We start from the raw sequence: 16,241 nt of genomic DNA, 5'->3' as shown, positions 1-16,241 counted from the left end.
AGGATCCAATAGAAAAAGTCTTGGGTCTGTTATCACTATTAGTAGAGAAATTATATGATACCCTGAGATTTAAGGATTTCGGTATTATTGGTAAAGAAATTATATGATACCCTGAGATTTTAGGATTTTGGTACTATTGTCAAGAAACTCTCACTCTTCCTCTGCCTTTATTAAATTATTGGCCTCCAAAATCAACTTTACCAAAACTATAGACTAGATTGTTCTAGGTACAATGACAACTCTCCAATATACTACAATACAACCATAACTTAATCAAGAAACAGGACATGTCTGAAGAAAATCTGGATAAGGTCCACTCCAATAGTGGACACTCGTCTTGTGGTGTACTTCACTTAAAAACATTCTTGAGTAGGCTTCAGGCCACAAATCTGCTTCCAGAGTGTGCTAGAGAATCCGGTTCTTGAGCCTTTATGCTTTTTTCCACTCTAAATACTTTTTGCCTATGGTCAAGTTGAGTATTGTGCCTTTCTTCACAGGTAAGGGAATACCTTTTGGTATATAACCGTTTTCCTTTTTGTTGTTTTTTACACTTAACCAGCAGAATGTATCTTATTCTCCGAAGAAGTTTGTTACTTGTACTTTTTAGCTTAAGAAAAAGTCTCGATTCTATTTTATGAAATGCCACAGGATTTAAGAGTAGTAGTTAAATATATGCTTCTCAACATAAACAAGAAAGCATATACCAATTTCCATTTACTGACAAATAAGTGAAGTAGGTTTTTCCATCAGTGATGGATACACGGTGACTGACACAACTAACAACACTTAACTTCAAGTATTAACAACATCTATACAGTCTATACAATGCTTGACTTCTCAAATATTACACATATAATGCCAAAAACATGAACAAGATAAGATCACATGGACTTAAAATAATTTACACATTTTATTCTTCCTTATGTTTGCTTTGCGTGACCTATCCACTTTAATGCTTCATTGGCGAAACAAGAGTTTCAACATAGACCTCTGCATCAAACCAGCCCTTCCCACTCTCAATCTTAGGGTACTTAAATGAGTTATCTCTTGGGTCATAGAGGATCAAATCAAACTCAAACATCAACAGCACTTCACCGTTCTCTGAAATGTAATAAGGCCCTGAGTACGAAAAATCTTCAGGATTTGGTAAATAAGGAATGCTTACCAATTTAAACCAAGACCCTCTCGTCCCATAATCCTTCATCATCCACACAACAAAATGAGTTTTCTTGTAATCATAGTTCATGCACAGACATTCTTGCAAAACACTCAAAGAAGGGGTGGAACAGTCTTCCCTTTCATAATCAGGTGGCAGAACTTCCCTATATGTTTCCTTATGCAGATCCAAGGAAACAATAATCCACAAAGAAGTTGAACCAACAGTGTGACTGGCAGCCCAATTGAGCGTACCACTAACAAACTTCCCTGAATTCTGGTAGGGTGAGAAACCATAAGGGAAATCCTGAATCTTTCTCCAAGAATTGGTGGCCATACTATACACCTTCACTTTACACTCACTATAAATCTCATTAGGATCATAAAACACAGCCACCACCTTGTAATCCTCGGTGACATGATCATAACCAAGACCAAAGGCAGTGAAACACCCTGGTCTCCAATTATTACCCAAAGGTGGTGATTTCTTGGAGACCCTTGTGGAGGGGTTCCAAAGAAGCGCGCAATCACCCTTTATGGCAAAACATAACAACCCATTACAAGATCCAACAATTCCATCATGACGAAATTTGTTTTTCACGGGATAGTTAAGGTCATCACAGACTGTTGAAGGGCTATTGAATAAGGAACTCAAAGAACATGATTTAAGGTGAAACTCCGCTGTTGTGTCACTCAATATGATCCTGTGGTGGGTGAAGTGGGTGCTTCGAGTTGACAAGTGAAGGTGCTTTTTCATGAAGTAAGGATCAGAAATAAGGGACATCCATGACTTGCACACACACCTGAACTGCAACAGAGACTTCACAGGAAGTCTAGAGAGAATTTCAACCACGAGCTCATTAGGTAGGAAGGGTAGTGGAAGTGATTCTGACATGGCTTGGTTTTGAACCGAATTTGACGGTGGTGGTGGTGGTGATGCTCGATTCATAGGATTGATGAGCTTTTCTCTCTTCCTGGTGAAACGGTAGAGGTAACCCTGCGATGACATGTTAAGAGTTGAGGTGGTGGTGATCAGTGATGACTATTTGTGTTCAGTCTGAGGAGGCTGTGTGTGGGAGAGAAAAGAGAATCATGTGGTGGTTGATGATGATGTTGATGATGAATAAATTATTGATTGCTCAACTCTATTAAAGTAACCATAGGAGATGAAAAACTGTGCTGGTTGGTTCAATATATTGCGACACGTTGCAGCTTTGGAAAGACACTACCGTATGTTTAAGATAAATAAGAAAAAAAAAACAAAAAAGGGAATCTAATAATCTATGCATTGCATAAAGAAGTATTATAAGAGACACGTATAAGAAAACTAAACTAGAATTCATTTTATCCCGAAATACTAGCCAATATCTTACATTAAGTAATTAAAGAAAGTGTCTGAATACACTATATTCCATTTTCCTATATTTGATTTTCAGCCAACATATGAAGAAGAATGTTTCTGAAGAAGTAAATCAGAGAACTAAAGGGTTTCCTTGACTTACAATACTAAAAGCTACATGTAGAATTTGCATATGCACTTGCACTTGATAAAGAGCAACATTTCTCAGAGAATTTCCTCTAAGATTTCATATCATCACCTCAACTGTGACCTTTCTTTTCTTTTCATTTTCTATTTTGATAAAACTTTTATAAGCAATATTTTCTTAGCGGCTTCCATCTCTGCCACTCACTCTCAGAAGATTCAGGTTCATCCACAAGATGTCTATGTGATGAAGATTAGTGTTATCCTTCTTATCATTAAGTTACACACAGTCGTGCCACCTCCGCATTCATTCGGTTTTATTTTGTTTATTTTTGTTCACTTGTCTTCTTTCCTTCTCTAGATAAGATGACATCAAGTAAACAATTCTATGAGTCACTCAAAAGTATGAAGGCGACAAGACAATATTGAGAAAATTCATTCCTGTGACTTCTTCTATCATGATGTGAACAGTGCTGATGCATTGCATTGTTTCTAATCTAGCATCTGTTTGCTCAGAACATGTTAATCTGTTGCTGGTCCATTATTATAATTATTTATCATCAAGTTTTTTTTTAATACCTTTTAAATGAAGTGACATAAACTTTGTTATTTGAAGAAATCATCACTGGTTTGAAAACATAATATAAACTATCACTTATATTTATCACAATATTATTAACACTTTTGAGAGAATATTTTGATAATAATATATATATATATATATATCAGAATTTTATTTTTCTGAATATTCTTTTAATTATATATGTTTACCCAAAATATTATTAAAATGCACATATATACACGTATATGTAATATATTCTTGAAAAAATTGTAAAAGGTGTTAATGGGATTATTCCACTATATAAAACTATTTAAAAAGCAGAGATTAAGTGTTGTTAGGCAAACTTCTGCTCATTCCAAGCAATTGAGGGGGGAAACAGATTGTATGGTGCACCAAAAATCAGAATTTAGAAATTTCTACCTAGAAAACAAGACATATAATGACACTAATTTGTTTCACTGGAGTCGGTTAGCAAAGAAATGTACATCTTCAATCTTTGTGATATGATACAGTCATGTCCATAAATCTGACTAAAGTGTATATTAAGAATAGTGATAATCATTTCCCAATTCTCATCTGATCCTCAACCTTTGCAAGAAAATATTGATGACATAAATCATGGTGTTGTCAAATTGTCAGCTATGGTGGGTAAGGAAAATAAAAAAAAAGTTTCTTCTCCTGCATATGGGTTGCAGTATTGAAATGAAATCCTCTTGGCTAGTCGTTTACTAGTCATTGCAGCTTCTAGCAATGCAGTCACAAGTAAAGGAGCACAGAAGAAAGGAAGAGAGAAGAAATAAAAATAAAAAAGGAACGTACAAAAAGATGTTACCTATGCACTGCAGTCTGTGCTAGTTGAAAGTCTTCTGGGTTTGCCACACTGGAGAATTTGTCTATGGTGAGGGTTCTGAGTTTATTTTGCTGTGAGTCCAGTAAGTTAAATACCGAAAGTTGTCAGATGAGTTAAACTAAACACAGACGTGTGAACATAGCAATGATGTAGCCGAAGACCATAAAAAGAAAGGAATTTGGAAAAGTAGCATCCATATCATCAGCCAACTCTTAATTCTGAGCACACAGTAGATTATGATGACTGTTGGGAAGCTACCATGGCTGAGGTCCACCCCTAACTCACTAAAGAAACTACCTTAATTGAAGTTTGAGGATGGGAACCACCTACATTTATCATGCTTCTGGCAGATAACCCAGGACAAGAGGAGAGTGTTGGAAAACCACTTTAATTATGACTTCTTTAGGAATTGTCTTAATTACAACCTAATAATATAAAAGTTGTTTACTCTTATTTCAATAAAAAAATAAAACTTAGATTAATTTATAAGATTGAGACAATTCTAACTTTATAAACTACTGATTGAGTTAGAACCTAAGTCCAAATTCAAATAACAATCTCAATAAACTTGGGTTTGCGAACTAATATTATCTTTAAGAAAAACACTAGTTAAGTACATTCCCAGCCATTTCTAGAAGGATTGTAATAGATTTAGAAATATCTTAATGAGCAAATGTCTAGTAGCATTTGAGCTCTAGACTTGGTGATTTTGTTGCATATCTAAGTCTCCATATGTTCTATAAGACAACTACTGTACTTCTCAATACTACAAGGTAGTTAACCTTCTTCCTTCTAAAGGGATGATGGTCATATTGGAGGGGTGTAAGGATTAATCAATTCTTTTCTTCATGGTGGTATACATCCTCTGAACTTCTGTTCTTCTACAGAAACAAAACCAGTATGAAGTGATTTGACTTAGAACATATTCTACATTAAAAGTCGTGGCTGTAGACCAAGCCAATAACCTGATAGTCTTAACTACGGTGCAATATAAAAACATCTATATATTTGATGATCCAAAAGCTAACAATCTAGTCTCTCAAGAAGTTATTACAAAACTTGTAAAAGAAGATTGCTATCGATTTCATTATCAGTCACATGCAGGGTAAAATCCAATCCATTTAGTTCATAACACCACCGAATTCCATTCTAATTCCATTCTTATAAAACTAAACCACTACGAAGAGCAATACAGTGCATAATTATGAACAATATAAAATGAATACGTTGGTTAGAATCTCCCTGATCTTAACCAACACTCTGACTTTAACTCCAATTGTAAAAGATTTATGAAGTCGTGAGAAATTGCCTCTTGAAAAACTAGGGATTTGATTAAGAGTCTGGGCGAAGAATTGGGGGTTGGAGGAAGAAGAATGTGAAGATGTGATAGGGCTGGGGATGCGTGGGCCATTTCCTTTGAGCTGTGGGGATAATAACTCTCTCTCTCTCTCTGCACAAAATCCTTCTGCAACTAAAGTATGTGCCATTTCCCACTCACTGTTTACTAAGAAGTTCAGCTACTTTTTTGGATATAATTTATACTAAAAAAAAATGGAAAATAATGAAAACATATTTAATGAGAACATTGTATTTTTTTTAAAAAATAAAATATCTGAGTATTATTTTTTAATAATTTTCTGTTATAATTTATTATTGTCGTTTTAAATACTACTATTACATTCGAAGTAAATTAGCTTTTCTAGTATTTTATTTATTTCTATTTGAATATACTTTATTTAAGTGTTATTTTTTAATATTTTTTCACCCGAGGAAACTTGTCAACACTATTATAATTTGAGATATGAAGAGCTTACCCGAGGAAGCGGTGAATTGGCGTCTCTTTTCTTGTTGTCGTTTTGGAGAAAGAAGGGTTGTTTAAGTCACCACCGTCACTGCTAGAAGCCATTTGCATGTGTGCGGTTGAATGGTTCTCATTTACTAATAACTCTTATTACATGTAAAAATTTGTATAATTGGTCTCTACGGTGTTCTGAAACTGATTCGGATTTAAAATTTAAATTTGAGTTATGATTTAGATAAACGTGTCCTAATCCCTACTTTAAATAACTTGTAATTTTATAATACATGACTCTTTTTTTTCTCTTGTACCTATTATTTTCCTACCAATAAAAGTGTCTCATGACACAAATGAGTGTTATTGAAGGAAAAGAAGTACAAAATAGTGTTATTGAAGAAAATAATACCCAAATTCTGACAGAGAGGGTTTGTTTCAGAATTACAAATAGATGAAAAGGAACAAGCTTATTATTATTGAACTCAAACACCAACTTCTTTTATTTTAGAGCTCTCAGCGTTTGAAGTTAAGCAGAAGTGGAAGGCAATAAAACTTGGGCTGCTTCTTCCTGCACCTCCATGCCACCCCCATAAATTTTTCTTATTCCAAAAATACCATTTTCAATATTCTGGATTACATAATCCGGAAGTCTTTTGTGATTAGCTTCCGGATTACATAATCTGGAAGTCTTTTCTATATATAAGATTAGCTTCCAGATTATATAATCCAGAAGTCTTTTTTTCATATGTGTTATTAGCTTCTGGATTACATAATCCATAAGTCTTTTCTAAATATGAAATTGACTTCCGGATTATGTAATCCGGAATTTACCTAGATTACATAATCCATAGGCTTATTATTTCAAATTCAAGGGGGTGAAAAAAAGGATAAAATGGTATTTTCATATTTAGTATGGGGTTGGCACAAGAAGGTATGGAGGTGTAGGAAGAAAAAGTCTAAAACTTAGGTGCGATATTGGGCCAAAGCCCATAATGTTTTATCAGAGATTGAGCGAATACGTAATTTTGATTGATTACATTCTTCCTTCCCAGTTTGTTTCAATTCAAAGCTTTTTATAAAGGTTCAAGCACTATTTTCATGCATGACTCGTAATGTTTATGGGCTAAATTATTTTATAAGCAATTTTATTTAAAAGGAAATATGAAATAATCTTTCTACAAGTTAAAAAACATCTTTTATAAAAAAATTTATAAGGTATACATAAAACTCAATTTAATTAAAGTCGAAATTTATCTCAATAGACCGAAAATATAAAGTCTAAATCAGTTGACAGTTTAAAATGGAAAAAAGTGATTTACTTAGAGAGTCTAGTGTATTAATCTGAAGTTATTTCATTTTCTATTTTCATACTTTTTACTCTTACTCTCAGTATAGACATGATTAATGTCTCATTGCCATAATATATTCAGAACTTATTATAAATTATGAAATTGAGAATATTTTTTTGGAATGTGTAATTCCAATCAGAAATTTTAGATTTTATAATTTAGAAACGTATCAAAATATATATTCTAGAGTATAGTTTTGAATTGGGTATAAAATATATTCTAAAATATAATTTTAAATTGAGTATAAGATATTATGAAAAGGATAAGTTGATTATTTTTTTATATTATCATGGTAAGAGAAGAAATTATGGAATTGTCATAGAGAAAAAATCCAACTATTCAATTTAAGTTTAAGAAACGTATATATAAGGGAAGCATACTCTTGTACTGCGAGACAAGTGTGATATAATCCTAAACCTTATATAAATTTGAAAGTTGAAAATAAATTTAAGAACATATAATAGCATTTTTTTTTTATAATTATCTTTATTGTATAATATTTAACACATAATGTTTGTTCCATATTACAAAACTATAATAGAAATACAGTTATTATTGTTGATCACCATCAACTTTGATTTTATCTGTTTGACTTTTTAAGGGTTTGACATTGTCGTTTTGAGCTTACAGTTTCTCAAGTGAACGACACTAAAACATTGTTACGATATTCAGATAAAGCCTGCAACGGAAAAACAGTTCTATAGAATGGGTAATGAAGCAAGCAACTTCTCTTGTACACCCCCAATGCTTCCTGCAACATTTAAGTCACACACAAACATTAAACAATTTTACATAACTAAGAGGCTTAATTCAAAAGGATAGAGATTTGAGAGGTACTTGTTGGGGCCAATCACCATCTTCTAACTGAGAATTGATGAGTAACTTTGCAGCACGGTGAAGAGGAGTTGGATCTCTCTCAGCCTACATGCAAATTTAGAAAAGGAGTAAGAAAAAAACTTACTTTGGATACAATAATAAACCACATATGTTGAAATCCAAGATACCACAGATATTGAAATCACACAGGTGCATATGAGGAGAATACCTGACCACCAAGAATCAAAGCTATTAGAGCACAAGCTGTTTGACCAATATTTGATCGATTCCCTTCAAGAGGCACGTAGGTCTTCATTGCACATATGCATTAACTAATATTTATAAGTAATGACATTTAAGTTAATGGAAATTGTAATCACAAATAGCCATTTAATTACAAACCTTCATTGGACATGAAAGATAACTTTCTCCCCAACCACCATCCTCATTTTGTATTGAGAGTAGAAACTTCACAGCTTTACGAATGGCAACACAATTACTGTAAGACTTTCCAGCAGCAACTAAACCTCCAACTGCAAACCAGGCACCGTAAGTGAAGCAAACTCCCCAGTTCCCATGCCAATTTCCGTTTGGTAATTGTTCATCTTCGATGAATTGTGCTGCTTTGACAATGAAATTATCTATCTCTTCCCTTCTATGATTTGGATATAGTTTTTTGAACAACACTAAAGCCTGAATTGTTGCTCCACTACACTCAAGATACTCGTGCTCAATTACTATGTCAGCTAGAAATTCCGCGGGATTCAGATGCTACAAATTATTAAAAAAAAGTCACATCTACATTAGCTAACAAATTTATCCATATTGTAAAAACCATTAATTCAAACTTACTTCCAACCACTTTTGAGCTATTGCTGGCTCCCACACAGTTACACCTCCATTTTTACTCTGCATTAGTAATCAAACTTCTAGTTTAGTAAAAAAATATCATATATCACAAATTTAAATGTGTAGAAACATTGATAAAGGAAAATTATAAAAAAAATTACAGAAAAACATGAACATAATCTAATCAATTAAAATTTAAGTGAAAAGAACTTAACGTTGTAATTAATTTTTAAATTATAGAATTTTTTAATTAATTATTTAAGAGCTTGCCGAACTAAAATTTTAGAAGTAAAATGTTAAATTTAATGTAATTTGTTTAAACTATAACAAAAGTCTTAATATAAAAAGAAGCGACTGAGTAAATTTAACATTTATACGATATAACTTGAAAAGAAGTAAAACAAAAATAAAATAACTTGTTTTATAGCAATAGAAAAAACAGAAATGTTTTACTTTGATAAATAGTATATTATGTTTTAAATTAAGTAGATATAAATTACTCGTACGCTTTATGCAACCTTTTTTCAATTTCCATTTTCATAAAAATAAAGAGAATAGACTATCGTTTACTAAATTAATCACATAAAATTGAGAAGTGTCTGCCAAATTTTTTATAACACTCACCTGAAGTGACAATATAAAATTGACTGAATCATATAACCTTTCAGGTTCCAATTTTTCTCCCACAATCTCTTCTGGTAACATGGATAAAAGTAAACAACACTGAAACATGGATGATTAGTTAGTTACAACTATGTAACATATGTATGTTGATATCCATAAGTTATTTAACAAATTAATTTTTTTGTAACCTAATTAGTTAAATACCTTCATACATTCTGCAGTGCCGTCAGAAAGTTGTAATGCATGGTCTCTATCAGCAAGGGTCCAAGACCCTTTAGAAATGTGATGAAACATACTCTTAAAATCTCCTGAACGATTTTCTACTACCTATAATATGACAATATCAATTCATTATTGCCTAATAAAACTAATGAGTATCTAGTCCTGAATGTATTGAAGATTAATTAAAAATGGTGTTTCTTAATTGTAATTTTATCATATACTCACTTGAGATTTCTTGATAAAATCATGTGCTTTTGCAAGTGTGGGACCAAGATCATCAATTAGATTAGTAGCAAGAAGAGCTTGAACAATAAAACCAGCATCCCATGATTGCGTACTAAGTGCCTATATATAGACAATTGCATTAATTAAGTTATCGTCTTTAATTACTATCGTATTGCAAGTGTATAAATAAGATGATGGTAATTGAGTTTTATTTAGATATTAGAATGTTTTAGTGAAAAAAGAAAATGACAATACATGTTGTATTATACCTGTAGACACATTCCATCTTCTGAAAGCCATAAATAATCTGGGACCCTTGCAATGTGCTTCTTAAAAGCATCTCCATTTGGATCTTCTACCCAACATGCAAGCATAGACAGAGCCTACAAAACACAAATATGATATAGGAAAATTTGAATGAAATCTCTTTGTGGAGAAAAACTAAATATTTTAATTTATGCATTATAGAAAATAATATATATGCTTTAAAATTATGATAATTACCTTGTTCACACACCCACCATCTATATATCGAGTATTTTCATCTTCATAGTGAATAAGCTTCATTGTTAGTTGAAGTGCTTTTTCTCTAATCAACTTATTGAAAGGCCAACGTGTAAGAAGTGACTCAGTAACTAAATAAGCACTATCCCATATTAGATCTTGTATCCAATGATGGGGATAATAAAGGTCTTCCTGTCATCATATATGTAAAATACACTATTATCCTTTTTGTCATACAGTTTATACACACCTTATTAATGTATTTTCTTCTAAATTTCGAAATCATTTTTCTTTTAAATTTTGATTGAACTAATTACGTACGCTTCTTACAATTTAATTAAAAAATTTATAATTTTCATAAATTTATCGTGACATAGTTCAATTAATGATAAAATACGGATTACCTTAGCACATTTGTGACGTGATTTCTTCCACATACTTTCATCATATGGTTGAATAAAGAGTTCTTCTCTTAAATCTCTAATCAATGGTGTGATTGGACACCCAAATCTTTTTCCATATATATATGACATAGGCATATATACATGTCGACAATAATACCACATTTTAGCTGCATTATTTTTGGTAAAAATAAGATACAATAATGGTTAATTGAAAAATGATTTAGTAATATTTCTTAAATAGTAAAAAATTTAACCAGGATGCATGGGGAGAAAAGTGGGAAGTATCCAAAATTCAGGCGGCAATGGGTTGCATCCACTCCAATCAACTATACCAAGTACCTGCAAGAATAACATAATTTAAATCAGTGAAATAACTTACATTTATTTCACTGATTTATTAAATTGTATAAAATCATATTCATACCGAAAGCCAAAATTTTCCCCATGAAGGCACATGTGTTACGCTACCATGATCATGAATCCACTTTCTAGCCTTAGCACAAGCATTGTCATTTGCTCCTTCTCCAAGAATTCTCATACTTACATAATTCAGTGTGGTACCATACATCGTGCTAGGACCCTCTATGTGCAATCCCCACCCTCCATCTTCATTCTTCACATCAAACTACTCATTAGTATTCTTTTTATTGTGGTATTTTGTTTTTAATTTTTATTAAAAGATAGAAATATATGTAAATTGAGTATATTGAAATTGAACAAGTTTACCTGATGATTATATAAGTAACGGAGAATTTCTTTACGATATTCTTTCGGAAGTACAGAATCAAGATGTCCCGTGCTATATATAGAAATGACCTGAAATATAAAAGTATTGTTTATGCATATAATTTTCTAAATTTCAACTTAGATTACCAAATCATTGAAATACAAGTTTGATTTTAGTTTTTATTGAAATTTAGTAATTATGTTTTTAAAACTTATTAACCAATTTTAAATAAATTCTAATAATAAAAAGTAAATATGATATATTTTAACAAAATTATTTCTAATAATAAATAAGTTGAAGTTACCATGATTGGAAGGAAAAAGTGGGAACCCGAAAGATGAGCAGGCCAATGGCCATCACTAGTTTGCAGTGCGGAGAGGTAATGAGAGGTTCTCTTTAGGGTGAGAGTAGCCTTCTCCCATGTTATTTCTTCATCATCTTCTATCTTCACTTTCCTTATTTTTTGTTTGAAGTTCTTTTCCCTCAAAATCTGTACAAATATACTTATATTATTTATTTCTTTAATATCTTTCCTTTTCGAAATGCCACACAATAATATAATTTTAAAATAGTTAAACAATGGCTTACTACACTTTTTGCCCTGAAGAATGAGGTTTTAGTGCAGATAGTAAAGAAGAAGAAGTACCTGAAATCGCCATAGTCGATCACCACAAGCCTTGAGCTTAAAGCGATTTTGATAGAAATGTTGACGAGCAGCTTCCACCTGGGCTCGTTCTTCATCAGTTCCTGCTTCAGAATCAAACTCCCAAATTTGTCTTCCTACAAAATTGTTTGTGCTAAATATGTATGGATTCTTCCCTCCATCTCCTATCTTCAACCTCCACATTTTCTTCACCTTACTTGCTCCTGCATCATAAATATACACACACTTTAAGCCTCATTTATTGTGTACTATATAACCCAGCAATAAATCATTCTTCTCTTTCTATTCTTTTTCTTCTTATCCTTTCAACCTTGCTAAATAAGATGTGTGGAAGTGAGTGTGAGTGAAGGAGAAAGTGATACTTAGATTACAGCATTTGAAAAGATTTGGCCACACTGTTTCTGTTGCTGTGCATTGGACAAAACATAAGTAATAAAAAGGAAGTAGCAAAAAAGAACCTGACTACAGATCTTCAAGTGTTCGCTCCCAATGTTTTGAAGTTAACAAAATATATGTCTCTGTATTTATGGGGTTCACTCCACTAACTCCAAACAACTCTCAACTAAATGACTTAATGATGACAACAATAGAGTTAGAAAAGGCATAATTTTCCAATTTTTTTTATAGGAAGATATGTGTCTATTCATAGGAGTTATTAAGCTGAGTGATGCTGCTCATCCTCCGTACACATCACTTTAATGATTTGTAATGGACACTACGGTTGCAGGACACGGGCTCGTCAGCGACCCATAACCAGAAACTCAGAGTAGTTTCCTAATCTAATCCGCTAAACGGTTTTGGTCGCATAATTCGCAGTTTGTCTAGGAAAACACTAATGCTTTGTTTGGATTAAAGAGTGGAAAAGAGAGAGTGGATTTGAGATGATTTGAAGGGAAAATGTAAATAAAGTTAGGGTGTTTGGATTAAGGTAAATAGAGTGGAAAGTGTGGGGAAAAGTTTATAAAAGTTTGTGAATGATGTGATAGATGTGAGAGAAATTATATATTTTTAATTGATAAAAATGTAAGTTTACATATTTATCCTTATATTTAAAAATGGTTAAAAATTAATTTGATATATTTATTTATAAATTATAATTATTTTTAATTAAAATATTATTTAAATATTTATAATTATAAATATTTGATAAAAATTTATTTTTCATTATTTTATCTTTCCTTTTTTTAATTAATATAATTATTATATAAATTTATTTTTTAATTATTAAAAAATATATTTACTTTTATTATTATTATTTATATTTATAATTAATTATATATAATATGGTTAATTATGTTTTTATAATAATTATTTTTTTATAATTTTGATTATATTTTTTATATTTCAATTTTAATTATATTTTAAATAAAAATTAAAATAATTTAAGTTTAAAATAAAAAGGATAAAAGAGTAAATTAAAGTTAAATATACAACTTTCTTCGCATATTTGCGAAGAAAGTTTTTAAATTTTTTTTCGATTTGCATGCTTTTTTTCATTTTTATTACGTGGATTCATCTTCATTTCACTGTAAATAGTGTTTCTTTACCTTTCACCGCTTTTAAACAAACACAGCCTAAGGGGAGTGGATGGATTACTCTATAAATAAAAAAATAATTATTTAATTTTTTTAATAAAAAAATCATACATTAAATTTATTATTGTACTGTAATATTTATTTAATTTTATTTAAAAAATTAAATTTAATGTATTAAAAAAATTGTTTTATTTTAATCATATAAAAGATTTAAAAATGAAAATGAATTTAGTTTTAAGTAAAATCTTATATTTAAAATTTGTTAATAAAAAAATAATATAAAGAAGAGATTTTAATAGGGTAGTTAAAAAACTAGTCATCTTCATTAAAATATTTTGTAGCAAAATTTTGATAAGATACTTTTATACATTTACATACATACATCAGAAAAAATAGATATGCAAATCAAAACTTTAATTATTTTTAATCACACCTTATAACAAACCTCATACTTGAATTTATATTTTAAACACAAAAAATTTTAATCTTTCAAGTAGTAGGAATAATTTTTTTTTTATAATTAATAAAAATTTATTTTAAAAAAAGTAAATTTATAAAGACTGGCTCGCAGACCTACATGTTACTTCTTATGCGGGGCGGACCAAAGAAATGAGTCCACGGAACAGACTAAACACAGAACAGACCTATGCAGAGCGGACCAGCCCACATTGTTACTCCTAACTTGAAGTTCAATAAGAGGTTATTTGAATAATGATATTTTCAAACTCCAAATAATAATTACATCTATCAAATGATTTAATAAAGTAATATTTTAATTTTATTGATTTTATTTTTTAATTTAAAATATTAATATATTATTATAATGGTTAATTAAATTAATGTTTTTACCTTTTTGGATATAAAAGTATTCTTTTGTTTTTGTTATTAAAGGTTTGCTGAAAAAGGATTAAAAATATATTTTTTTCTATAAACGGAGTTCTCGGTTTGTTTGGACTAGTTTTTTTTAGACTTATAGAAGAGAAAATAAATAAAATAAATTTTTTAGCTATCCAATTTAGAATTAAATTAATTTAACTCATATATAAATATTTTAATATTGATTTAAAACAAAATTATCTAAATATATATTTAAAATTTTAATTTTTAAAATATTTTAATAAATAAAATTATATTTATTGGTAATTTAGAAATAATTAATATACCATAAATATAACTTTAAACAAACTCCTACTAGTATTTTAAAGACTCAACTACATATATTTTATTGTTTTTAAGGTATAGAAACAATCAACTTTTTCTTCTCTTGACTTTTCAGCTTAATGGTCTATTGATTTAGGCTTGTGCTTTCGGTTTGGTTTGGATTTGGGCTGATTTTTGGATGTAGGATGTGGACTCTGACTGATTGGATTTGGTCAACTTGGACTCTCGACTTCTGGTCTCAGGGTCAGTTCTCAAGCGAGTGTGATGCAAGGGATTCCGATAATAAAGTCAGAATCGATTCTAGTTAATTATCAGATAAAATTCACTATTACCTCTTGAGTTGATCCCCTATTTATAGTACTCACTTATTTAGCTTTAGATTCAATTGGACTTTTACATTTACAGTATTTTATTATTATATTATTAATGCATATAATTCTCTAGAATTGTTTACCTATATTAACAATGTTTATATACTATCCAAAATTCAATTTCGTTAACCTAAATATATTATATTATCAATATTATCTTGTACTTTCATCATATACACAACTATCTATACCTCTACCATGAGAATTCATACTTCCACAAAATCCTATCTCAATAAAGTTTAAGGAAATAATATCATCATGCATATTTTTCAACTTAACAAAAGTTCAATAAGACAACTGTACGATCCTGGATTTTGAGATCAAGATCACTATAATTTCTGGAACTATTATTATAGACTCCAACATAGTGTAATTATATTAATTTAATAAATATTGTGAGAATCAATCTTTTAAATGCACAATTAACGTAATTTTCCTTACATAATGTCTCTAATTATATTACATAAATACTCTAATTTACTTGCTCAATATTCTTTATTATATTACATAAATGCTCTAATTTACTTGCTCAATATCCATTGTTATATTATATAAATTCTTTGTATAGAATACTCCTATTTATATACATGATATTTAGATCTTATGAAATGATACTCGAATATGCCACATCAAAATCCGTGTCAAAAATCCAGACTCATAAATGTTTATAAATAGATGATTAGTCACAAGGAGTACTCTCAACTTAAATTTTAACACTATATTGACTATATAATATACACAAAATTTATTATTTTTACTGACTTGAACGTCAAAATATTTTGTTAGATGAAACTTCGTTATTCTCTAAAGATTAAATCAAGAAAGAAAACTACTCAAAATCCATCTAAATCCGCCCAACTTTATCTCAACAAACATTTAAAAAAAATAAAATATATACGGAATAACCTCTCAAAATCCATCTAAATCCGCCCAACTTTATCTCAA

General features: G+C 30.3%; 2 protein-coding genes across 3 annotated transcripts; both read right to left on the bottom strand.

The window, feature by feature from the left end:
• Positions 1-664: 664 nt before the first annotated feature.
• LOC137832295 (F-box/kelch-repeat protein At3g23880-like) lies at positions 665-5,546 on the bottom strand. Of its 2 annotated transcripts, none has more exons than XM_068640373.1 (2): positions 4,033-5,546; positions 665-2,152 (listed from the first exon to the last, which is right to left on the bottom strand). In XM_068640373.1, exon 2 carries the CDS (start codon positions 2,102-2,104, stop codon positions 950-952), a length of 1,155 nt encoding a protein of 384 aa, XP_068496474.1. In that variant the 5' UTR covers positions 2,105-2,152; positions 4,033-5,546; the 3' UTR covers positions 665-949. The 2 variants fall into 2 exon arrangements, with proteins under 2 accessions (XP_068496474.1, XP_068496473.1); XM_068640372.1 differs by lacking the exon at positions 4,033-5,546 and adding an exon at positions 2,658-2,926.
• A 2,094-nt stretch (positions 5,547-7,640) lies between these two features.
• On the bottom strand, positions 7,641-12,854 carry LOC137832294 (beta-amyrin synthase-like). The gene is made up of 17 exons (XM_068640370.1): positions 12,688-12,854; positions 12,212-12,432; positions 11,870-12,055; positions 11,565-11,654; positions 11,263-11,451; positions 11,093-11,177; positions 10,839-11,005; positions 10,435-10,626; positions 10,200-10,313; positions 9,931-10,050; positions 9,688-9,810; positions 9,484-9,582; positions 8,863-8,919; positions 8,413-8,781; positions 8,240-8,320; positions 8,032-8,115; positions 7,641-7,945 (listed from the first exon to the last, which is right to left on the bottom strand). The coding sequence occupies exons 2-17, from the start codon at positions 12,410-12,412 to the stop codon at positions 7,829-7,831; spliced, it is 2,274 nt and encodes a 757-aa protein (XP_068496471.1). The 5' UTR covers positions 12,413-12,432; positions 12,688-12,854; the 3' UTR covers positions 7,641-7,828.
• Positions 12,855-16,241: the final 3,387 nt, after the last annotated feature.

This window comes from Phaseolus vulgaris, chromosome 6, assembly GCF_000499845.2.
Source record: "Phaseolus vulgaris cultivar G19833 chromosome 6, P. vulgaris v2.0, whole genome shotgun sequence".
Taxonomy (NCBI): Eukaryota; Viridiplantae; Streptophyta; class Magnoliopsida; order Fabales; family Fabaceae; genus Phaseolus; species Phaseolus vulgaris.
This window is presented reverse-complemented; position numbering and strand designations above follow the sequence as displayed.